At 40.0% G+C, this 24,312-nt stretch overlaps 2 protein-coding genes across 7 annotated transcripts in view; one reads left to right on the top strand and one right to left on the bottom strand.

Annotated features, from left to right (window-relative positions):
* The first annotated feature begins 11,861 nt into the window (after positions 1-11,861).
* LOC107813969 (uncharacterized) lies at positions 11,862-23,430 on the top strand. 4 transcript variants are annotated; one of them, XM_016639291.2, is made up of 16 exons: positions 11,862-12,036; positions 12,178-12,339; positions 12,730-12,814; positions 13,193-13,325; positions 13,415-13,499; positions 14,348-14,434; positions 14,551-14,646; positions 14,860-15,314; positions 19,186-19,267; positions 19,355-19,531; positions 19,607-19,660; positions 19,933-20,025; positions 20,099-20,164; positions 21,022-21,068; positions 21,646-22,344; positions 22,860-23,430. In XM_016639291.2, exons 2-16 carry the CDS (start codon positions 12,223-12,225, stop codon positions 23,242-23,244), a joined length of 2,661 nt encoding a protein of 886 aa, XP_016494777.2. In that variant the 5' UTR covers positions 11,862-12,036; positions 12,178-12,222; the 3' UTR covers positions 23,245-23,430. The 4 variants fall into 4 exon arrangements, with proteins under 4 accessions (XP_016494777.2, XP_016494778.2, XP_016494779.2 ...); XM_016639290.2 differs by having other exon boundaries at positions 11,873-12,036; positions 12,192-12,339; XM_016639292.2 differs by lacking the exon at positions 20,099-20,164 and having other exon boundaries at positions 11,870-12,036; positions 12,192-12,339.
* Positions 23,431-24,068: 638 nt separating this feature from the next.
* LOC107805239 (protein FAR1-RELATED SEQUENCE 3) overlaps positions 24,069-24,312 on the bottom strand; it is an 83,880-nt gene continuing 83,636 nt past the window's right edge. For all 3 annotated transcript variants that reach the window (XM_075219393.1, XM_075219397.1, XM_075219394.1), the window contains one exon: positions 24,069-24,308. In XM_075219393.1, the coding sequence (XP_075075494.1) occupies positions 24,174-24,308 (135 nt within the window). In that variant the 3' untranslated portion in view covers positions 24,069-24,173. The remainder of the gene's footprint in view (positions 24,309-24,312) is intronic.

Here is a 24,312-nt window from a genome sequence, read left to right as displayed (position 1 = left end):
GAGTTAGTCCTAATAACGTATCCAGAGGATACCGACCTTACGTCACTCCGAAAGGTTTAGAATGTGATTCCATGAGTCGAGCATGCATTATATATATGTATCTATTTTACTCTACCGAGCCACGCTATAGTTGGCCGGGTACGACACCTATTGTGCAACCACTGATCAGTTGGGTTTTACCGAGCTCCACGTGGCCGGGTACGATTCTACCGAGCCTATTATGGCCGGGTACGATATGATGATAATGATGCCCACAGAGGCGAATGCTTTAAAGGTTTACGTATTTATACATATGTATCATGCATTTCATGTAAGTAGCCCTCAAAGGTACTAAGATGTTACAGGTTGTATATTCTTTATCCTTGCTTACATTACTGATCGTATTTATGGTTCCTTCCTTACATACTCAGTACTTTATTCGTACTGACGTCCTTTTATTTGTGGACGCTGCATGTCGTGCTGGAGGTCCTGATAGACAGGCAGGTGCAGCTCCCCCACCACAGTAGACTGTCCAGTTCAGCGGTGATTGGCGAGATCCCTTCTCCGGACTTGCCTTGGTCTTGGTATGCAATTTTTGTTATAGACATTATAAGTATGTCGGGGCCCTGTTCCGGCTATGTTGCAACACTTACGTTCTTTTAGAGGCTCATAGACAGGTGTCGGCTCATGTATAGTTTGGTATGCCTTGTCGGCTAGTTTTTGTTGTATAGTCTTTCATAGTAGCGTGGTAACTCATACCTTATATGTAGTTTCTTGATTGTCTGGTCATCCCCTGCTATGTATGTTCATGCCGTCATATTTTATTGCTTGTTGTACATGATCTAGGTCTACCATTTATATTGATCTCGTCAGCCTTAAAAGATAATAATGAAGGTTAGATGAAATGTACTTTGGTGCTCGGCAAGTGTGGTCGGGTGCTAGTCATGGCCCTTCAGTTTGGGTCGTGACAAACTTGGTATCAGAGCAAGTCTGTCCTAGGGGTTGTCTATGAGCCGTGTCTAGTAGAGTCTTGATTATGGATGTGTAGCGCGCCACATTTATAATCAGGAGGCTACATGACATCTAGGGTTGTTACCTTCTTCCTGAATCTAGATCGTGCGTAGAGTTGAGTCGTAAGTGTTCGTCTCTAATATTCACCTTGTTTTTTTCAGTGATGCCTTCGACTAGGAAGCAAACGATTAGTAGACGGCTTGATACAACAGCGGGAGAGGGTACCAGTCAGGTACCCCAAGTCAGAGCAGGACAAAGTGAGGCTCAAAGTGAGATGCCCTCTCATACCTTATCTACTCCATCTCCTCCAGAGGGTATTAGAAGGCACCCAGCGCCTCCAGTTCCTCCGTCTGGCACTCCAGACCAGGATATGCAGAGTGCTTTGCAGTTATTGACTAGCTTGGTAGCTGCTCAGGCTCAGAGGCAGAATACAGGTGCTGCTGAGAAACCAGTTAGTACAAGAGTTCGTGATTTTATTAATTTAGACCCTCCAGTGTTTACCGGATCAGACCCCAAGGAGGACCCACAAACTTTTATTGACCAGGTTCATCGTACACTTCGGGTTATGCATGTTAGTGATACAGAGGCAGTAGAGTTGGCTTCTTATCGGCTACGGGATTTAGCGGTTCTCTGGTATGATAGTTGGGAGAGATCCAGGGGTCCGAACCCTCCTCCAACTGTGTGGAAGGAATTTTCTGAGGCCTTTCTTCGTCAATACTTGCTAGTTGAGATACGACGAGCTAGAGCTGATAAGTTCTTGAACCTTAGACAAGGTAATATGAGTGTGCGAGAGTACAGTATGCAGTTTGATTCTTTGGCAAGGTATGCTCCCCATATGGTGGCCGAGATGAGTGATAGGGTGCATATGTTCGTGAATGGGTTGGGACCACATCTGATAAATGAGTGTACGACAGCCTCCTTGGTGGAGGGAATGGATATTTCCCGTATTCAAGCTTATGCCCAGACCCTAGAGGATCGTAAGCGCCAGCAAAGGGCAGTTAGGGAGCAGGATAGGGGCCAGCATTAAGAGGGCGAGATTTGCAGGGTATTCTGATGACTTCAGAGGCCGCATCAGGCCACAGTTTTCGAGGAGTTCGACGCCACCTGTAGCTAGTGCTCCTCCACAGTTTCAGAGGCCTCGATATGATCGATCCTATTCTGGTCCAGGTCAGAGTTCGTGGGTATCTGGCTCGCAACATCACAGGGATACTAGTCAGATGAGACTCCCAACACCACATTGTGATCAGTGCGGCAAGGCCCACTTTGGACTGTGTCGTCGAGGTTCTGATGCATGTTATTCGTGCGGGCAGCCTGGCCATATGATGCGGGATTGTCCTAATAGAGGAGGTGATGGTATGGCTCAGCCGACTGGATCTGTGTCTGGTTCTTCCTCATCAGTTCGACCTCCAGCACGAGGTTTTCAGCAGTCGACAGGTCGTGGGTAGAGGTGTAGTGCCGAGTTCGAGTGGTGCTCAAAATCGAACCTATGCTCTAGTAGGTCGACAGGATCTCGAGTCGTCTCCAGATGTTGTTACAAGTATTATATCCGTGTTTTCTTATGATGTATATGCGCTGATTGATCCGGGATCTACATTATCATATATTACACCCTTTGTGGCTAATAAGTTTGGCATTGAACCTGAATTGATAAGTAAACCCCTCGCGGTATCTACTCCGATAGGAGATTCTGTGATTGCTAGAAGGGTATATAGAGGTTGCACTGTGATGATTTGTAGTCGTCAAACCTCGACAAATTTATTTGAGTTAGAAATGGTTGATTTTGATGTGATAATGGGAATGGACTGGTTGGCCTCATGTTATGCAAATGTTGACTGTCGTACGAAGATGGTTAGGTTCCAATTTCCGGGTGAACCCATCATTGAATGGAAAGGGAACATTACTACACCGAAAGGTAGGTTTATTTCCTATCTTAAGGCAAGGAAAATGATCTCAAAAGGTTACATTTATCATCTCATTCGCGTTAGGGATGCGGAGGCGAAACCGCCTACTTTACAATCAATCCCTGTGGTTAACGAATTCCCAGATGTTTTCCCAGATGAACTCCCAGGCCTTCCTCCTAAAAGGGAGATTGAGTTTAGCATTGATGTGTTGCCTGACACTCAATCGATCTCTATTCCTCCATACAGAATGGCCCTGACAGAGTTGCAAGAGTTGAAGGTGCAGTTGAAGGACTTGCTAGATAAGGGCTTTATTAGGCCTAGCACTTCACCTTGGGGTGCACCAGTCCTATTCGTGCGGAAGAAAGACGGGTCGTTACGGATGTGTATCGACTATCGACAGTTGAATAAGTCTACTATAAAGAACAAGTATCCACTTCCAAGAATTGATGACCTGTTTGACCAACTCCAGGGTGCCAAGTATTTCTCCAAGATTGATTTACGTTCAGGGTATCATCAGGTAAGGGTTAGGGAGAAAGATATTCCAAAGACGGCCTTCCGGACAAGATATGGGCACTTTGAGTTCTTGGTGATGTCGTTCGGGCTAACAAATGCCCCAGCAGCTTTTATGGATCTCATGAATACTATATTCAGGCCCTATCTTGATGTGTTCGTGATTGTATTCATTGATGACATTCTAGTGTATTCTCGTTCGGAGGCGGAACACGCGGGCCACTTGCGGATAGTATTACAGATGCTTCAGGATCGTAAGTTATATGCTAAGCTCTCCAAATGTGAATTCTGGCTGAACTCAGTAGCATTCCTTGGCCATGTGATATCTGATGAGGGTATTAGTGTCGACACTCAGAAGATCGATGCAGTAAAGAATTGGCCGAGACCTACAACACCATCAGAAGTCCGCAACTTCCTAGGGCTAGCAGGATATTATAGGCAGTTTGTAGAAGGATTTTCCTCTATATCATCACCATTGACTAAGTTAACACAAAAAGCTACCAAATTCCAGTGGTCTGACACTTGTGAACATAGTTTTCAGGAGTTGAAGAATCGATTGACATCTGCACCAGTGCTCACTCTTCCTGAAGGAACAGAAGGTTATGTGGTATATTGTGATGCCTCAGGTATAGGTTTGGGGTGCGTATTGATGCAGCGTGGGAATGTGATTGCTTATGCATCAAGACAATTGAAGAAGCATGAAAAGAATTATCCAACCCATGATTTGGAATTGGCTGCAGTAATATATGCTTTGAAGATATGGCGGCACTACTTATACGACGTCCATGTTGACATCTACACAGATCACAAGAGTTTACAATACATCTTCAAGCAGAAAGAGTTGAATTTGAGGCAGCGTAGATGGCTTGAATTATTGAAAGACTACGACGTCGAGATATTGTATCATCCCGGTAAAGCCAATGTTGTGGCAGATGCTCTCAGCCGTAAATCAATGGGAAGCTTAGTACATATTGAGGCAGGTAGATGGGGGTTGATTAAAGAGCTTCATCAGCTAGCCAATATGAGAATCAGATTGTTAGACTCTGATGATGGAGGTGTTACTGTACAGAATACATCAGAATCATCTTTGGTAGCCGAGGTAAAAGCACGACAATATGAAGATCCTATCTTAGTACGATTAAGAGAAAGCATTCAACAGTGTAAAAGTATGGCTTTTGGGATCGGAAAAGATGGGGCACTGAGATACCAGAGCCGATTGTGTGTGCCTAATGTGGCAGGGTTGCGAGAGAAGATTATGAATGAGATTCATCAATCCCGATATTCCATCCATCCCGGCTCGACAAAGATGTATCATGATGTCAAGGAGAAGTATTGGTGGGATAATATGAAGAAGTCTATTGCAGAATTTGTAGCCCAGTGTCCCAATTGTCAACAAGTAAAGATAGAACATCAGAAACCCGGTGGATTGCTTCAAAATATAGAGATTCCGACCTGGAAGTGGGAGGTGATTAATATGGACTTCATTATTGGATTACCTCACTCTTATCATAAGTTTGACTCCATCTGGGTGATAATTGATCGACTTACAAAATGTGCCCATTTTCTGCCAGTGAAGACAACTTACACGGCTGAAGATTATGCGAAGTTGTATATCAAGGAGATTGTTAGGCTTCATGGTGTGCCCATATCTATTATATCAGACCGAGGAGCTCAATTTACGGCTAACTTTTGGAGGTCTTTCCAGAAGGGTTTAGGCACACAGGTAAATCTCAGCACTGCATTTCATCCGCAGACTGACGGACAGGCTGAACGTACCATTCAGACACTGGAAGATATGCTACGAGCATGTGTTCTAGATTTTAAGGGGAATTGGGATGATCATCTTCCACTCATAGAATTCGCCTATAACAATAGCTACCATTCCAGTATTAAAATGGCCCCATATGAGGCACTATACGGGAGGAGATGTAGATCACCAGTTGGATGGTTTGAAGTCGGTGAAACAGAATTATATGGGCCAGATTTGATTCACCAAGCTATTGAGAAGGTGAAAGTGATACATGAGCGATTGAGGACGGCACAAAGCAGGCAAAAATCTTATTCTGATGTCCGACGTCGTGATCTAGAGTTTGAGGTTGGTGATTGGGTTTTCCTGAGGATCTCACCAATGAAGGGTATTATGCATTTTGGGAAGAAAGGTAAGCTGAGTCCAAGGTATATCGGGCCGTATAAAATTCTTCGACGGATTGGACAGGTTGCTTATGAGTTAGAATTGCCATCCGAATTGGAATTTGTTCACCCGGTATTCCATGTATCTATGTTGAGAAAATGTATTGGAGACCCTTCTCGAGTCATCCCTATCAAAGATGTACAAGTTATAGAGGACCTATCATATGAACAAGTGCCAGTGGCGATATTAGATCGGCAAGTCCGCAAGCTGAGAACAAAAGATGTAGCTTCCGTCAAAGTATTGTGGAGGAACAAAAATATGGAAGAAATGACATGGGAAGCAGAAGAGGAGATGACGCCTAAATACCCTTACTTATTCCAGAATAAAGATAGCAAGGATGCTGGTGGAAGACAGAATACATTGGAAGGTGAAGCGGCTCTATGAGGTAAGCAATAATTTGAGAATACTCCTCCTTAATGCAAAATGGTGATATGTAGATAATGTAAATACGCATAATGCTTTGTGTAGCCTTGTGAAGCCATATGTTGGGATTAATTACTTGCAAGTTTTGCTAGTGACCATTTTATAGGGGAAAATTGATCGGAAATTTCCATTGGAATCCACGATGATTTAAACTCCCCATAAACCCTTACATTCGAGGACGAATGTTCCTAAGGGGGGGAGGGTGTTACAACCCATATCCACATGTGTTAGTTCATGCCATATATTAGTTAACATAAATCCAAGAAGGAATTATCTTTGAGATGATAAGAAGTCAATCCTATTGGTCTTAAGTGATACAAGAGTATATAAGGGTGATTAACCAGTATTAGAAGTTAAACGAATCAAGGATGTTGTAACTCGAATTTTCAGGTAATCTAGCGGTGCTTAATACACTCAAGAGGTCATTTATGAAGATATTTTAATCATATAATATCCGTATCATAAGTCTTGAAGTCAAACGAGTTATGAAACAAAAGTCGACAAAAGTTGTCGCAACTTAGGTTTATAATTTTACTTAAACATTAGGTCAAATGTTTCTAATCTTTTCTCATAATTTACAAGGAATTACGGGGTGATGTACCAACAAAATTAAATATCTAGGAGTCTAGTTTCCAACGCATTAAACCGTTCATCGATACGATCTCGGAGTAGAGAGATATTCGCGTTTTCGCGAGACTGCGCCAAGCACCTCTCTATGGGGCCCACTAAGTCGGTTTAAGATATTTGGACCTATATAGGATGCCTCCAACCCGTTTTAAGTCATTTCTTTTCACTATTTTCAGACCTTAGAACCCTAGGAACATCCTCTCAAGGTTCTCTCAAGATTCAAGACCCAAAAAAAAGGGCAAACAACACAAATCAAGTGTCGGGAATTCCGTGGCGCTAGTAAGTCTCTTGTTCTTCTTGTTGTTGCTCATTTTTGTGTCGTTTCAGCTCGTGTGGGAGGTTGTTTTAAAGGGTTTATGTTCTGTAAATACTCCCTCATGTTCTTAATATCAATCCTAGGTGATTTCAAGCCTTCTAAAGTGATTCTAGTGCCGAAAAACACTAATTGATCGCTAGTTTCGATTTTTTGTTGTTGTGGCAGCATTTGAGGGATATTTCATGGAAATTTAAGGTCAAATTGGAGTTGTTATTTCTGTATAAAGGTAAGGAACTTCTTACTCTATATGTATTTAAGATTATCCAAGTTGCGGCTAAGCCATTGAAGCTAGAACTTGTGAGATATATATCGAAAGGCTTGGTAGTAATGTTATTGTTTTGTGGACTGTTTTGCGTTGTTGTTGGGCTGCGTATTTTACTACTATATTGTGGAGTTTTGGAGAAGGAAGGGTGTGGAGAAACACCATATATATGTAGGGTTATGGGTTGATAGTTATTCGTAACATTTCCAGGTTGTTTGACACGACTACGGTGGTCGTCGTATGTATGGAGTGATTAGGCTATGTGTGGACTATTTTGGGAGGCTCAATATGTTTATTATTGATGTTGTTTGGGCTGTTTGGTGACTGTTTTGAATAGTGTGAGGTCATATATATAGGGGAGGTGCTGTCCGTTTCATCGTAAAATAGGTTGTGGTCGATACATAATAGTTATGACGCTTAAATGATAACGATAGTATCGTTTCTCTTATTGTAGACTAAGGAGTTTTGACAATTGCATAGCTTGAGATTGGGGCAGTATATACAAGGTATGTGAGGCTATCCCTTTCCTTCTTTTGCACGACTCCGATTGTACATAATGTAATGAACGAGCTTCCAAAGATACTCTACTCTTAGAAGCTAGCAGTACTTACATTGTTTTCCCTCTTATGGAACGATTGATGTTAATGTTGCTTCTCTTATTCTTATGTTATCAATGTTATTGGTACTTCCTGATTCTTATAAGGTTCATAGTGAAGAGTTAGTCCTAATAACGTGTACAGAGGATACCGACCTTACATCACTCCGAAAGGTTTAGAATGTGATTCCATGAGTCGAGCATGCATTATATATATGTATCTATTTTACTCTACCGAGCCACGCTATAGTTGGCCGGGTACGACACCTATTGTGCAACCACTGATCAGTTGGGTTTTACCGAGCTCCACGTGGCCGGGTACGATTCTACCGAGCCTATTATGGCCGGGTACGATATGATGATAATGATGCCCACAGAGGCGAATGCTTTAAAGGTTTATGTATTTATACATATGTATCATGCATTTCATGTAAGTAGCCCTCAGAGGTACTAAGATGTTACAGGTTGTATATTCTCTATCCTTGCTTACATTACTGATCGTATTTATGGTTCCTTGCCTTACATACTCAGTACTTTATTCGTACTGACGTCCTTTTATTTGTGGACGCTGCATGTCGTGCTGCAGGTCCTGATAGACAGGCAGGTGCAGCTCCCCCACCACAGTAGACTGTCCAGTTCAGCGGTGATTGGTGAGATCCCTTCTCCAGACTTGCCTTGGTCTTGGTATGCAATTTTTGTTATAGACATTATGGGTATGTCGGGGCCCTGTTCCGGCTATGTTGCAACACTTATGTTCTTTTAGAGGCTCATAGACAAGTGTCGGCTCATGTATAGTTTGGTATGCCTTGTCGGCTAGTTTTTGTTGTATAGTCTTTCATAGTAGCGTGGTAGCTCATACCTTATACGTAGTTTCTTGATTGTCTGGTCATCCCCTGCTATGTATGTTCATGCCGTCATATTTTATTGCTGGTTGTCCGTGATCTAGGTCTACCATTTATATTGATCTCGTCAGCCTTAAAAGATAATAATGAAGGTTAGATGAAATGTACGTTGGTGCTCGGCAAGTGTGGTCGGGTGCTAGTCATGGCCCTTCAGTTTGGGTCGTGACATAAAGGCAGCTCCAAAAAATTGAAAAGTAGTAAATGCTACCCCACTGGTCTCCAGAATACCCGTTGTACGAAGAATCCTCTGACACTTGTCCAAGAAACCCTGGGCATCTTCGCCCTTTGTACCACTGAAAGTCGGAGGCTGAAGTCTACCAAACCTCTCCAATCGACGTTGCTCGTCGTCAGGCATAACTGGTACCACATACTCCTGAGCTGGTGCAACCGACTGGGTTGGAGGTGCCCCCGGTGTCTGAAGTCCCTGCACAACCTGCTTAGGTGTGCGAGCAACGGGAGTCTGGGTGCCTCCCCCGGCCTGAGAAGTAGCTGCGGCCATAGTAACTGAGACTGCCGGAGCCAAACCAGTGCACACTGATAGAATCTGAGCTAGAGCCTCCTGAAGGCCTGGAATCACAATAGGCACAGTCGGTGCCTAAGCTGGTGCTGCTGCAGCGTCCACAACCGGGACCTGATCCTGAATTGGGGCGATTGGTGGATCTGCAGATGTTGCCCTGGCTGCTGTGCGGGCTACACTCCTACCCCTACCACGACCACGACCACGTCCTCGGCCTCTGGTGGCCACAGCTGGTGGTACTGGTGGTCGTCCATCCTAACCGGTAGCACGTGTCCTCACCATCTGTGAGAGAATAGAATAACATAAGTTTAGTACTAGAATCAACAGGTTCGCACGACAGGAATTCAAGAATGTAAAGTTTTTCCTAAAGGTTTTGCAACCTCCCGAGGATAAATACAGACGTCTCCGTACCGATCCGCGAGACTCTACTAAATTGGCTCTCACGACTCCAAATCCCCCGGTCGTGATGGCGCCTACCACAGTACTAGGCAAGCCAACCCAACAAGTAACCACAATAAATTCTTTTTATAAAATCATTTTCTAGAACTGATTAAGTCTCAAATTCTCATAAGAAATATATAATTCAACTGAAATGTAACAATACGAAATATACCAACACAGCCCAACAATCCGGTGTCACAAGTCAAGGGCCTTTAAATACATCCCAAACTGACTGAATAATACATCATAAGTCTAAAATAGCAGAAAAATAAGATAGGAAGGAGGAAAGCAGGGTTGCGAACGCCGTGCAGCTACCTTGCAGTCTCCGGTAAGCTCTGAGAGTACTGGGAACCCTCACTCTGCTGCTCGGGCACCTGGATTTGCACACAAGGTGCAGGGAGTAACTTGAGTACGGCAACTCAGTAAGTAACTAAAATAAATAAGGTCTGAGTGCAGTGACGAGCAGTTTAAAATCATATAAGAGTGTTCAACAGAATATCAAGTCAAATTCAACAGTTTAATAGCCAGTTACTTCGTAAAAACTTCAGTTTCAATTGATATACCTGAAATCATTTATTCAATATCTTTCAATAGAGGCTCAGTATAAAAGAAGAGTGAAAACAGCAAAAATGTTATAAACGGGCCCCTTGGGCAAGGTATCACTCACAGTATAGCCTCTCGGGCAAGCTTCTCAGTCACTCGTGACTCAGCTCTCGTCACATCTTACTCACACTCAGCACTCCGGGTCAATAATATCTCATAATAACCGCTGTGGCGTGCACCCCGATCTATAGTTTATAGTTGACTACACTCACTGGGGGTGTACAGACTCCGGAGGGGCTCATACAACCCAAACGTCATATCGTTGCGGCGCGCAACCCGATCAAATATATATCGCTGCGGCGTGCAGCCCGATCCATATGTATATCGCTGCGGCGTGCAGCCATATATATATATATAATTTCGCTGCGGCGTGCAGCCCGATCCATAATAGATATATAATCCTCACCACTAGGTCCTAAACCTCTCTTAGTCATTAACCTCACGGCTACTCGGGCGTACCAATAAAATCAGGGAACTCAGAGCAAACAGTTTCATATATAGAAATGGAGTGATAAAACCAGTTTTAAACAAATAACAGGTAAAACATGACTGAGGATATGCTTTCAAATCAAACAGGGTGAGGAAAATAGTAAAATCACCCCTAAGGGTCTAAACAGGTCACAAGGCCCCAAACATGCCATACAACCCAAAATATAGTATCAATCTCTAAAATACGGAGTATCATAAGATTTCAAATCAAATACGCGGCTTAATAGTCGCTACGGGATGGACCAAGTCACAATCCCTACCGATGCACGCCCACACGCTCGTCACCTAGCATGTGCGTCACCTCATTTATCAAAACAATATGAAATACCGGGGTTTCATACCCTCAGGTCCAGATTTACAATGGTTACTTACCTCAAATCGGATGAATTACTACTCCACAATGCCCTTACCTCTCGATTTGGTCTCAACTTATTTGAATATTCAGTGTCAATGTCTCACATTACAAAATTGGCACACTTATTTCCTTATTGATAATAATTATTAATTAGATTTAAATAGCATTTTACACTTTGATTAGCAAATCGTGCTACCACTTATACCTGGTCTGCCTGCCTGCCTGCGTTTATGTTTAGCATAGCTTTAATTGAAATTTTATATTTGTATAAAAAATTATTTATTTCACATAAATAATTTATTTAGAATCGAGTAAGTTTCTTTTTAAATATTTAAAACTTGTACACTCAAATCTAGCTCGACTCTGCTCATGTGACTAACTATATCTAAACCATTTGGCAAAATTTTATGGGCAAAATCTGATAATTTTTTTCTATTTTTCCTTTTCGGTCTCTGCCTTGCAATCATCTAAAAAAAACATATTCATATTCACCTTTATATAATAATTAAAAAAAACTCTCCACCACAAAATCAAACTCCCTCGAAACACCCATTTTGATATAAATCACCTGCTAGATAATTTCGCATAGTTCAAAAAAAAATTGACGTATCTTCTTGTTATAAAGCAACTAATTAGTTTCGTTAATAAAAAAGTTAAATATAGCTAATTTTTTTAACGGCTAAGGACGTGCTTAAATTAAAACTATTAACTAGTGACATATTAGAGCTTTCGGTATAGTTTAAGAATATATTTGGCTATTTTTTTCACTATAATTCCAAGTTATTGCTACAAATTGGAAAGAAACCCATAAACCCCTAAAACCCCCAGTTTGCACACAAAAAAGGAGAAAGAAGCTCTCTAAATTATCAAAGAAGAAGCCATTGGAGCATGTACTTTTATTATCAAAATTCAAGGTCGTTAATTTCAGCCCCTTTTCATATGCTTGCAGCATTTATGAATTATCATATCTTTGTTGTGATTATATTTTTTCCAATTTTACCGGTTTTTTCTATTGTTTTTTTTTAGTACAAAATTTGACTCTTGTTATGCTGTAGAGGGAGTTTATCAGGATTCACAGTTTTGGTCCGGTAAATACAACGATGTCTTCGAGTTTTCAAGCTTCTATACTGGTGGCTGCCCCATCTTACCCCAATTCTGTCGCTTGGTCAGAGGAGAATTTGGTGGCAGTGGCTTCCGGTCATATCGTTGCCATATTGGTAAAATTTTCATATTGACAATTGATCCACTTGTATCTTTCTTGTAATAATATTGTAAAAGCTTTTATCTTTAAAATGCACAAGGGTGTGGCCTAATGAAGTGGGAGGAGAACCATGAGGTCTTAGGTTCAAATTTCAGCGGAGGCAACACTAGGTGATTTCTTCCCATCGGCCTAAGCGTTGGTGGTTGGTGGGCAGAGTTACCCGGTACCTGTGCTTGTGGGAGGTGGTAGGTATCGGGTGGAATAGTCGAGGTGCATGCAAGCTGGATTGGACACCACTGTGAAAATTGTTCTGACTGCCTTATTAATAAGCTTTCAATTTAGTTATAATTGATTAGATATTAAATCAGCATGTGTGCTAGTTAAATAAATATTCTCTTTCTTTCAGAATCCAGCTAAACCATTTGGATCACGAGGTCTTATTACGATCCCTCATAGCAAACCTTTTCCTATTGGGTTGATTGATAGAAAAGGTAATGTGATGTGTCTTTTACAGTTAATTTCTGGTTCACCAATGAGATTCTTGTTAGTACCTATGTTGAGCGGACTTTCCAAAATGCTGCTACCCCCGTGTCGGATCCTCCAAAAATATACTACTTTTGGAGGATCCGATATGCACCCGAAGACATTTTCCAAGAGTCCGGGCAACATAGGTTAGTACAAGCTGATGTTATTTGTAGAGAACCATATTTTTGTATAGGTTCTTTGCTGTACTATCACTTGGGTATCCGGAATTTTCCTGCATCAATAAGATTATTGCCTTATTAAAAAAAAATGCCGTGAATTATTTGGACAACTTATTAATGGTTTGTATATATGGTCCAAATAATTTCTACTTGGAATTTTCACAGATTTACTCTCGGGTTGTATGTTACATATTGCATTATCTCGGGACTCCTCTCCTCAAGAAAAACAATATCGAGAAAATCGGCCATGTGTCCGATCAATATCCTGGTCACCTATTGGATTTGCTCCAAATTCTGGGTATGATCAATGAAGCATATCACTTTAATGACCTTTGGCCTTTCTCAACAGTATATGATATGAAATAACAATGTTTCTGCTTGATGTAGTTGTTTGCTTGCAGTCTGCACTACTGAAGGACATGTAAGGCTTTACCGGATGCCATTTCGTGAGTTTTCAGCAGAATGGGTAGAGGTATGAATCAAACATGGATACGGAATAGTATATTCATAGCTTCTTGGTTCTCTACTTGTTTTTGTTTGTTGGAGTGCCTCAAATCTGTAGATAAGAAAGCTGTTTCTGTCTAAGATTGCAATGTACGATGAATCAACTCCGTTGACCTAAAAGGAAAGAACCACAGTTGACGATTTGGAAGAGAAAATAATTCGAGTTCAGGTGCAGAAAGGCTTCGCTGGATCATGAGTGAATAGAAAATGTTCAATAGGGGACTACTAGATTGATGCCAGAAAGAACTATAAAGATCTTTGTTTCTCTGTGATCTAATTTTTGCTGTTTGTGCACCATTTTATGGCTTTTCAAACTTAAAGCACCAAACCCGATTGAAGATGCAAGAGAGACGAATCTAACATACGGAATGGGAGTCTCTTTTTAAGTATTGGTGCAAAGCTTTAATCTGCCTTCCATCGAATGTAAAAAACCTTAGAGTTGCCTAACCTGTAATTCATCTTTGCATGAATGAAGAATGTGCTACGTCCTTACGGATCAAAGACTTTAATATCAAGAAAATACTTCTGAAACATAATATTTTACTACCTCTATAAATGCCCAACAGCTTTCAATACATCTTCTGCTGTAGTTCATGGCTTTGGTTTTAGATCCTGTATTCCTGGTCGATTCTCATTCCAAATATTTTTTCACTTTGTTGTGAATATCACTCTCCAAATCACATTTAACATTTTTCAGTAGAATCCTTAGTGACCAAGTAACAATTTCCTGGGGCTTTCTCATGTTTCTTCATAATGATCTTCTGTCTTTTATCCTTCTAGTTGTTGCCCATTGATCTGGTTATCAAACTTCAACAGGTCATGGATATATCAAAGGAGCTGTATAGTTATCTCACAACTACCAATTTCCAAGCAGCAAGCTTTAGAGCATCAGAAGCTTCTGATGTAAGTTAAATTCATTGCTTACTCCGTTATGTGAATTTTATGCTTTTTACATGATACATTGCTTCTTCTCTGGATATTAAGTTGTATTTGATTTTACTCGATTTCTATTCTGATAGCCTAGTCAAGCTTGCTTTGATGAGGGATATGCTGATGATCTGCCAATCTCTGTCATGAGAAAGGAACTTAAGCGTCGGAGACTGAATGCATTAACTGTACTTGCTGATCTCTTTGGTTCCTCTAATTACTTTCATTATGCATGAATATCGTACTGTCATATACTGTAAACTTAGACTGCAAGGAATGTAAACAGAGATAGAAGGGAAAAGAAGTCAACAAATAAGAACTATGTTTGCCAAATAATTATTTAGTTACTTAGATGACGAAATGTGCAAACTCTTTTTGTGATGCTATTACTTTTTTGTTAGGTGATGGAGGTCAAAGCTTGCAGTCAGAAAGGGAAAAATACTTTTAATGCTCCTCGCTCAAAAGCAAAGTCTTCTAAGATAGTAGTTGAAGATGGCAGTCAATCGCTAATAACTGCAGAGGAATATGCCTCTCGCAGTGCAATGATGTCTTCACTTATTGTTGCATGGTCGCCCTGTCTACCACAGACATTTGGGTGTGGTATATCTACTACTACTGGCTTGACCAGTGACTGTTCTGTACTTGCGGTTGGAGGGAAGTCCGGCATACTATCATTGTGGAGAATTCATAAACCAGATGAGTACTCTATCATGAACAGCCCCGACTCGAATGAACCATTGCTTGTTGGACTTCTCAATGCACATGATACTTGGATCACAACAATCAGTTGGGGATTGTTCATTTCTGATGCTTCAGATCCTCTGCTTTTATTGGCTACTGGATGTTCCGATGGGAGGTGCGTAGCTATGTTGATATTATTCAATTTTTACCTTGTAACTGCTTTCGGTTTTAGATCTCATTGGGTGTATGGGTAAGCAAAGAATGGCATGAAAGTACCAAGATATAAGCAAATATTGGCATGAAATGACAGAGATGATTGTCAGATATTGAGCAAGTTTTGTAGAATTTTATACACGGGAATAGTGATATGAGAGTTAATATCTAGCTCTGAAGCTCTGGACAAATCAAGTACATGGGAGCAGATATGTGCACTCCCTGATGACTTTACTGTAAGAAGTAAAATGATTTAGTTACTGGTTCATATTAGTCCAGTGGTCAAAGGTCAAGCTATAGATTTCCAGGTCCTTATACTGCTAACCAATTACTGAACTAAAGTCAAAAATCAACTATGACTCAACTCCAAAATAGGTGGGGTCGATAAGAGATGCAAGACAAGGACTTGCTCAGGGGTAACCCATCTAGTACTACTCATGCACAAACATGTTTAGCTATGGGATCCGGTACATAGCTGATATGGTTGCTTCTCACGTCTTTTATCAAGGAAAAATGGTCGCATACTCACAATAATTAGATTACTTTTACGTTGGTTGTCAATCTTATGCAACCCTCCTCTTTATCCTAACTTGTGATCGGCTATGCTTCCCATAGATTGAGTTAATAATTGACTTGAGTGAAAAATAAGTAAATTATCAACCGTAGATTCTTGAGGCTGGTTTCACATCTTTGAGTTTCTACCCAATGAAATTTAAGGTCATGATTAGACCTATCGTATTTTCACGTGGTGGAGTTAACACTAGGCTGGAGGTTTGGAGACAGACCCTAGAGTCTAAAGAATTCAAGTTGAGCAGGACTAAGATTGGAGTACTTGGAGTGCAAGTTCAGTGACGTAACTCATGAGGCAGATGTTGATGGGAGGATTGATACGTAAGTCATCCCTGAGAGAGATAGTTTTAAATATCTCGGGTCAATAATTTAAGGAGATTGGGAGATTGACGATGATGTCACACATCGTATTGGAGTAGGGTGGATGAAATAGAGGCTCGCATCCGGTGTTTCTGTGTGATAAGAAGACGCCACCACGACTTAAAGGTAAGTTTTATAGAGTAGTTGTTAAACCTGTTATGTTGTATTAGGCAGAGTGTTGGCCAATTAAGAACTCTCATGCTCAGAAGATGAAAGTAGCGAAAATAAGAATACTGAGATGGTTGTGTGGGCATACTAGGAAGGATAAAATTAGGAACGAAGATATTCAGGGTAAGGTAAAAGTGACCCTCGTGGTTGACAAGATAAGGGAAGCAATGCTAAGATGGTTCGGGCATGTGAAGAGGAGATGCGCAGATGCCGCAGTGAGCAAGTGCGGGAGGTTGGCAATTGTGGGACTAAGGAGAGGTAGGGGAAGGCCGAAGAAGTATTGGGGAGAAGTGATTAGTGGCACATTTTCAGCTTATCGAGGACATGACCCTAGATAGAAGAATTTGGAGGTCGAGGATTAGGATATAAAATTAATAGGTAGTCGAATTTAGGACACTGTACCTACTCAACCATGTCAGTATTATTATTTTCATTCTCGTATTATCTTATTCTTCGATTTTTATTACTACCTGTTGTTTCCCTTACTCCGGTTACTTTATTGCTTTGTTATTTTGCTTTTGTTACTGTTCTTGTTTTCATTAGTCTCAATATGGCCTCTTCACTATTGTTTATCTTTTTCAAAACTGCTGAGAATTGCTTTTCTTGAACCGATGGTCTATCGGAAACATCCTCTCTACCTCAACAAGATAGGGGTAAGGTCTGCGTATGCAGTACCCTCCTCCGACCCTACCCCGTGGGAATACACTGGGTATATTGTTGTTTTTGTATTTTCACTCCTAAGAACTGCTCAGTTTCCATGATAAAGTCTTGATGAATTGAACAGCGAAACTTCAGCCATTATTTGCCACAATTGCAAACAGTAAAAAGTCTAATTCTAGTTACAGCTGCATGCTTTATGCCACTGATTCAAGTGACTAATATCACAACCATATGTGATGATGTGAACAAGAAAACAATTGAGTGCTATACATTGACCAAAATGCATAACATGGTAAATGATGAATCACTTGAAATTAAAGAATGATTATACTGTCTGGGTTTGTGTTCACTTCATATTTGATATTAGACACTTTGCTATATTTCGAGCTATTCTTGAAGATTGATACCTGATGTCAGTATCCAGCGTGTTCTCACAAAAGTGTTAGAAAGTGTTGCGCTAATGTCTGGAAAGTAACAAGTTGGAAAGGACAATCATATTGACTTATCTTTAAAAAGAAGAGGAAGAAAGGCGCGTTGGTGCTTCCTTAGTAATTTTTTTGTAAGGTAATTAATTTAATCAATGATTGGAAAATCTCCCGTATATGGGCAGTATAGCAAAAGTAGACAATCTACGACATAGTGATTCTCTACAATGATACCAATCTTCTATACAAACTAGAACATCATGGGTACAGCAAGAAGAATTTAGGAATAAGAGGCTATTCCTCAAATATACAGTCATTCTCTATCCCTTGAAAAGCTCTTCTATTTATCTCCCCCTGCAGGACCCACATGAGTGCATACAGCATAACAGCATAACATCCACGCTCTTCGACTTATCTTCCTTCTTCTAAACTAAATGTCCAGCTAGAGAGTCTCCTTCAATGTGCCTAGCATCAACTATGGCAGCTCGAACATTTCAAAATCTCACACAAGTGAGCTGCCACTTGACAATGCAGGAGGTGGTCCACATCTTCCCTCGAACATTTCCACATATGCACCTGAAGCACCAGCTAACATATAATCATCCTTTTTCTCAAAAGGTGCTTCAGTAGTAATTGACTTATCGTAGGAAAGAAGAGGAAGAAGGTGCTTAATCATAAAGAATGTGTTATCATCATTGGGGGTGTACGCTAGAAGAACCCTCAGTGAAATGAACCAGAGTCTATTCTGGATTAACACAAGATGTTCTGAATATGAACTCCCATGAAAGAGGAATAGAATACTTCTGATATTTTTGAACTGGCAATCCTCAAATGTACTCTCCTTTGCCTTTAAATTACTACAATCCTGGCATATATTATTACCTCAAGATTATAACTTAATGATTAAGAGAAGGGATGTTCCTTTTTTGCTTTTTACTACAATTGGGACTCCTTTGCCTGGGAATTTAACGCAATATTCATAGCAAAAAAGCAGCAATGGGAACAGTATACTTCAACACGAACACCCCCCCCCCCAAAAAAAAGCACGACAGGAAAATCCAAAATAATTTAGAGCACTTAGCTTCTAGATGATGAAATGATTTTCTTTTATAATTGCCAATGACAATGAGGACAGAATAAAGTAATCAAATGGTAAAGTCAGAGGGGAAAACAGTTGAATGACAGCATTAAATAAGAAATATGTGCTAGTGACCATCCTCTTAGTAAAGCTAAAGAACGTTATTAGTTTTTAACGTTTAATTGCCAAGGAAGAAATGAAGTAATCAATTGTTTAAGCAAGAGGCCTAGAATGGTCATATCAAAGTTTTCAGGAAGAGATATGCGTTAGTGCCGTTCTATATTATAATGCTAAACAGCCGTGTTAATTGTGGGCCTTAAATTACAGGAAGAAATGTAGTTTTTTTTTGATAAGGTAAGATTTGTAGTAATTAAATGGTAACAGAACAGTAAAATGGAAGCTTTCAAGAATAGAAGTTTTGGATAACATCCTGAATCAAACTGATGCAAAACAACCTTACAGAAGATGCCTATACATGTTGATGTTGGCGTCAAATTAATGCAATGGCCTGCATTACATTGCACGAGTTAATAGCTTCAAAGATTTATTCTTCTTTATTTTACATTTTGTAGTGTGAAGATCTGGCAGGCGTGTTGCAGAAGACTAGTAGAATCATCAGAACTTAGTGATTCACCCTTTTCTCTATTGAAGGAGGTCTCCTTTTAACGTAGAGATCTTTCTTTTGTTATTCTTCTTTTACTTTTTTGTCTCATTATCTGTTTCTTGTTGTCTCTTAAACAGGTAAAAGCCGCCGACTTTGCAATGGCCTCTGTGGTTTCCTTCAATGTGTCTGCGCAATCACCTAATAAAATGCTCTTAGCCATTGGCAACGGATCTGGATCAATTGAAGTGTGGAGTTGTGACATTCTTGTTCATAGATTTGAGAAAGCTGGCTCCTGTGATGCTCATAATCATGTAGTAAGTTTTTGTTGATACTCAAATCTTTACCTCTTTATCATCTGGAGACATTTAACTTGTCTTAATGTGTTCTAGGTTACAGGTTTAGCTTGGGCTTTTGGTGGACGTTGCCTATACAGCTGCAGCCAGGTAAGCTACTTTGTTATTTGGTGTTTCGCTTCAGACTATTTTATGTCTGTTTTGTGATTCTTTTCAAAGACATTTAAACCGCAACGTTTCCGTTCTTTGAGTAGTGTTATCACTGAATGGAGAGCAGTCTTCGGATGTCTCTCTCACTATGATGGCTGTTCTTGCATTTCCCAAATTCCGTCCCCAAATCCCTAAGTGAGATTCTACATGGAAGTTCTTGCATTTTGAGCATATTTTAATGGTAGATAAACTTTCTTCCTGAATAATTGCAGGATAACTTAACCCGCTGTTGGATTTTACATGAAAATTCCCTGTATGAAGTACCTATCCCTTCCAATACTCCTGGTGTGAAAGGCTCTGGCGATGTACGCACATGTATCTTGGTTTCATGCATCTCTATCACATGCTGTTTCCTTTAAATTGAAAAATTCTTTTCAGGTGCCGGATGCATTTAGTTCTTGCTTTGGTCTAGCCGTATCTCCAGGAAATCTGGTGATGGCTGTGGTAATGGATCATCCCTTCAGTCTTTGATACAAGTGTGGTTTCTCTGCATATTAATTCACAATTTGCAATGTACATAGTAAACATCTCATCTCCTGGTTCTGCGAAAAACTTTGAAGTGCAAAGAAATGCACTAGTACTCTAATACCACCAACAAGACCAAGCATTATGCATTTCATGGTTTGGAAGTATTGAATCTCTAATTTAGCGTTCATTCGCAAATTACTCTCCTTTTTCTAGTTTTCTTCCTCTGTCATCCTAAGCCCTAAGATGTTTAACCTTTAATTTCCTTCCAAAAGTTAAGAGACGATCCTTCTTTAAATGATGCATTCTTCTTTCTCATATATGAAAGATATCAAAAGGTAGAGACGGATCCTCTGTATTTGAAATGATAGATTTTGAGCTTTCTCTCCTGCCTGCGCAGGATAACTTGACAGCTTTATCCCGCTAATATTTGCATTTCAGCTGTGTATTAGTCTAGTGAAATCACACTGAAATATTTTACAGGCAACTCCCCCATAAAAGCTTCAGATAGATAATTTTTGCCAGCACCTTAGGTGTTACCATCATGGACTTTGTTTTTAGAACAGAATGCAACTAAGTTTATTGCTAAGCCTTGATCTACGCAGTTTTTAGCAGTAAAGTCCAACTGGAAACTTCCTTCTGAAACTATCAAACGCCTTTTATGAAATCTACTTTAATGCACTGCTAGATTTTGCTCTTTCGTAAAAGCTCCTTGCATTAGAAACAGACCATCATGTAAAGATCTTTCCTTATTAAGTGGCAATTATTGAATTGAGATGTTCCTTCTTTTATGTTCTGTTTTAATACTACCAACAAAAATTACACACACTGTGCAGGTAAGAGCTTTTGCTACTGAGCAACTAAATCAAATGTATGAGGCAAGGTATTTAATTTCCCCTTTTAGGCTGTTTACTATTTGTAGATGCCAACTTTCACCAGGATCTAGGTATATATTTCACAGGCCACAGATTTATCATCGACTAATAAAAGCTTGTCCTTACTCTTGATAATACTTTTTACAAAAGAAGGTTTTGGCAGATTCTTTTTGCAACTCCTAGTATCTTTTTTTTTAGTTTTCTATTCATTTTCCTCGTTCATTTCCTCATCTTTTGTGAGGGAAAAATAGGTTTGAGTAAAAGCTATACCAATATATTTCTCAATGAGTTTTCCTACACAGGTTTTCTTCACCTGCTACACGAAACTACTGCTTTCCAGTACACATAGATCTATCTTGCAATTGAAAGTATACACAAATCTATCTACCTGAACAAAGGAAGGATGTCTATACTTGGTTGAATATTGATTTGTTGTCTTCTGTAAACATAGGACTTACATCCTTTATGGATTCGTAGGACCAGAAATAATCTGATAACTGCCCCATCTAATCTATTTTGGAAAAAGAGATGATAAACTAGCGGCAATGCTTTAGAAACTAACATCACTTTGCTCAAAACCTCCAGGGCCCTGAAAGCTGCAGTAGAATTTCTTTGGATTGGAGGACAGCAACTGGACATTTCCTCTACTGTTTATCCAGATTTTGATGTTAAAGTTTTCCCAGATTTTCCTGAGAAAGAGCTAATTAGCTGGGAGAATAATATACTATGGTCATTAAATCAGCATGAATCTTTGGATAAACCACTGGTTGTTTGGGATGTTGTAGCAGCACTCTTGGCCTTTAAGCAGTCTATTTCGATATTTGTGAAACATATCATAATTAAATGGTTAAAATCTTCTGTTGGATCTCAGTTTGGAGTTTCTGCAAACTTGTCTGATGCAATTAAATGTCTCTCGGAGTTCTCCTCACGAAAGTTGCAACTCCTCAACATCATCAGCAAGCTGGTAGTCTTGAAAAAGGTGGAGACAGATAAAGTTGAGGAGCAGTCACAGTTTTTAGAGGGCTTCAACGATGCTGAAGATGAAAGATTGGACTGGACACAGCTTCATTCGAATAGTGAGATGGAACTGAGAGATAGGCTGGTTGGCTATAGCTTTACTGTCTTTCTTGATGACGCCTCTGGTTCTGATGGAAAGGGTACTAAATCTAGTTACTGGGTCCCTGTTGGAACAGCACAGATGGAGCAGTGGGTTGCAATTCGCGGTGAAGATGTAAAGGATCAACTGAAACTTCTGGGAGAAGAAGTACGAACCGTTGATAAGAGGTAGTCCTCGCACATGCCTGCCTGACTTCTCTTACACATGATCTACGCCATTTGCATTGTCTTCATATTTTCACGTTCTGATGTTAACATTTTTTAACTATTAGCTACGTCTAATCTAATTATTTTTTAGTGTGGAATAGAATAACATTTTGTATTCTAAAATTGGTGCTCATTTTCTCTAGTTCTTAACCAGATACAAGCATTGATTGGTTTGAAGGAATGGATAAGAAATATGCATTTTTATCTTACTCATTGTTTGCATTCCATCTTAACCAGTTGATCAAGGGTTTGACATCACATTGCCAGCATAAAAAAAACACATTGATGCAACCAAATCCTCTTTGTTGTTAATGATGAAACTTTGAATTTCATGTTTGTGTTAGTAATTGTTTCTTTAGACTGATTGTTTATTCTGTAGCTATTGTCGATTAGCATTCAAGTTGGTTGTGACAAATGTGTAATATGTTGATGTGGATATTGCTGATTCTGACTCACTATGTCTCTTATTTTTGCAGTCAAATTCCCTCCATATATGAATATGTAGAGGAGGAGGAATGTAGTTTCTGCTCAGCATCAGTTCCATTTGACTCTCCAGATTTCGCCGTCTGCAAGGGGGTGAAGTGCGATACCGGAAATGGTCCGAGCCATAACTTATTCCGATGTTCTGTTTCTATGCATATCTGCCCAATTGTTCCTGTATGGCATTGCATGTGCTGTCAGAGATGGGCTTCAACATTAGCCCCTGCATCCTTTTTCAAAATGCCGGGATATCCTTCAGATTTCAAGTCTTTCAGTAAGTCTACCACTGATGATGAACATCCAAAACCTTGGTGTCCCTTTTGTGGGATTCCTTTAAAGAGATTACTGCCGGACTTTCTACTCTCACCATCCTTTGTATAGGCTGACAATGAAATTTGAGTAAATAGGGAGACAAAGTACTACCATGTTGTAGTGTTAGTCGAGTTCATCAAAAACAGTTATTATCTTGGTCGAAAGTAAGTGATGTAGAGTGAACCACTACTTTGAAATAAATGCTTAAAGTATGGTTTGGTCTTCAGTAGTCTAAGCATCATGTTGTGTCCCAATCTAAATGTTGTGAAATTGCATGCAATTCTGTTGGATAATGTTATGAGATCATGAATAGCTTTTCCTAGAAATGCAATTTAGTTCAAATTTTAACAAGTTAAATAAAATATTGTAATGTCCTCAAGTATATTATTTAACCATCTAAGTTACTTGGTTATACTGTTGGGGCTGAAAATTATTGATTAAATTCTGGTTTTGAAGCTCTTTTTTGTGGTGAAAATTTGAGGCTTTTGGGTGGTGGAGCTGCTGGTGGAAGAAGAACGAAGGGGAAGACAGGTTATGTGGCATTTTTAACTGAGGGGTCCCAATGCTCTGATGGGCATACGTTAGGACGGGGGCCAAATTTGTTTACTATCTTAATGGTGGGGTTAAATTTGGATGGAAAGTATAACGGATGATAGATGTGAACTATTCATCATAGTATAGGGATAATTTTGGCCCTTTTCCCCAAACAAAATTTGAAGATTTGCAAACTACATGATCGTATTTATAAGTCCTATTTGTCTTGCTTTAAATAGCTACTTGGCCAATGCAACATATGTAAACTGCATATATTCTCATCCTCCCAAAATGCATATACCCCACAAATTCCACTCTTCACTTTCTTGCAGAATATGAAGTATGTCAACAACACAACCTTAGAGAAATTGCAATGGTATGAAATTGGAACGGGGGACTTAAACCGACTGTTACACAAGACTGCATCAGCGTAAGAAGCACTAAGAAAAACAACCATGGCCTTATTACCATCTGGCTAACCCTTCGGGGCCAGAGTCATCTGGGACATGTACTAGTGGGAGGTAACATGCTATAAATAGTAACAGAACGTAACATCTATTCCTCTGCTTTTTTGCTGGATTCTCCAGTTGGGACTCAACCTGC

This window comes from Nicotiana tabacum, chromosome 8, assembly GCF_000715075.1.
Source record: "Nicotiana tabacum cultivar K326 chromosome 8, ASM71507v2, whole genome shotgun sequence".
NCBI classification, from domain to species: domain Eukaryota; kingdom Viridiplantae; phylum Streptophyta; class Magnoliopsida; order Solanales; family Solanaceae; genus Nicotiana; species Nicotiana tabacum.
Note: the sequence above shows the minus strand (reverse complement) of the source record. Positions and strands in the feature narration are given on the sequence as shown.

What these genes read in the sequence shown, in the direction of transcription:
- LOC107813969 (XM_016639290.2), top strand. Translation starts at nt 12,011, where the DNA reads ATGTACTTTTATTATCAAAATTCAAG. An exon ending in TTTTATTATCAAAATTCAAG is followed by an intron (nt 12,037 to 12,191) that starts GTCGTTAATTTC and finishes GGAGTTTATCAG; the next exon opens with GATTCACAGTTTTGGTCCGG. An exon ending in GTACGAACCGTTGATAAGAG is followed by an intron (nt 22,345 to 22,859) that starts GTAGTCCTCGCA and finishes TTATTTTTGCAG; the next exon opens with TCAAATTCCCTCCATATATG.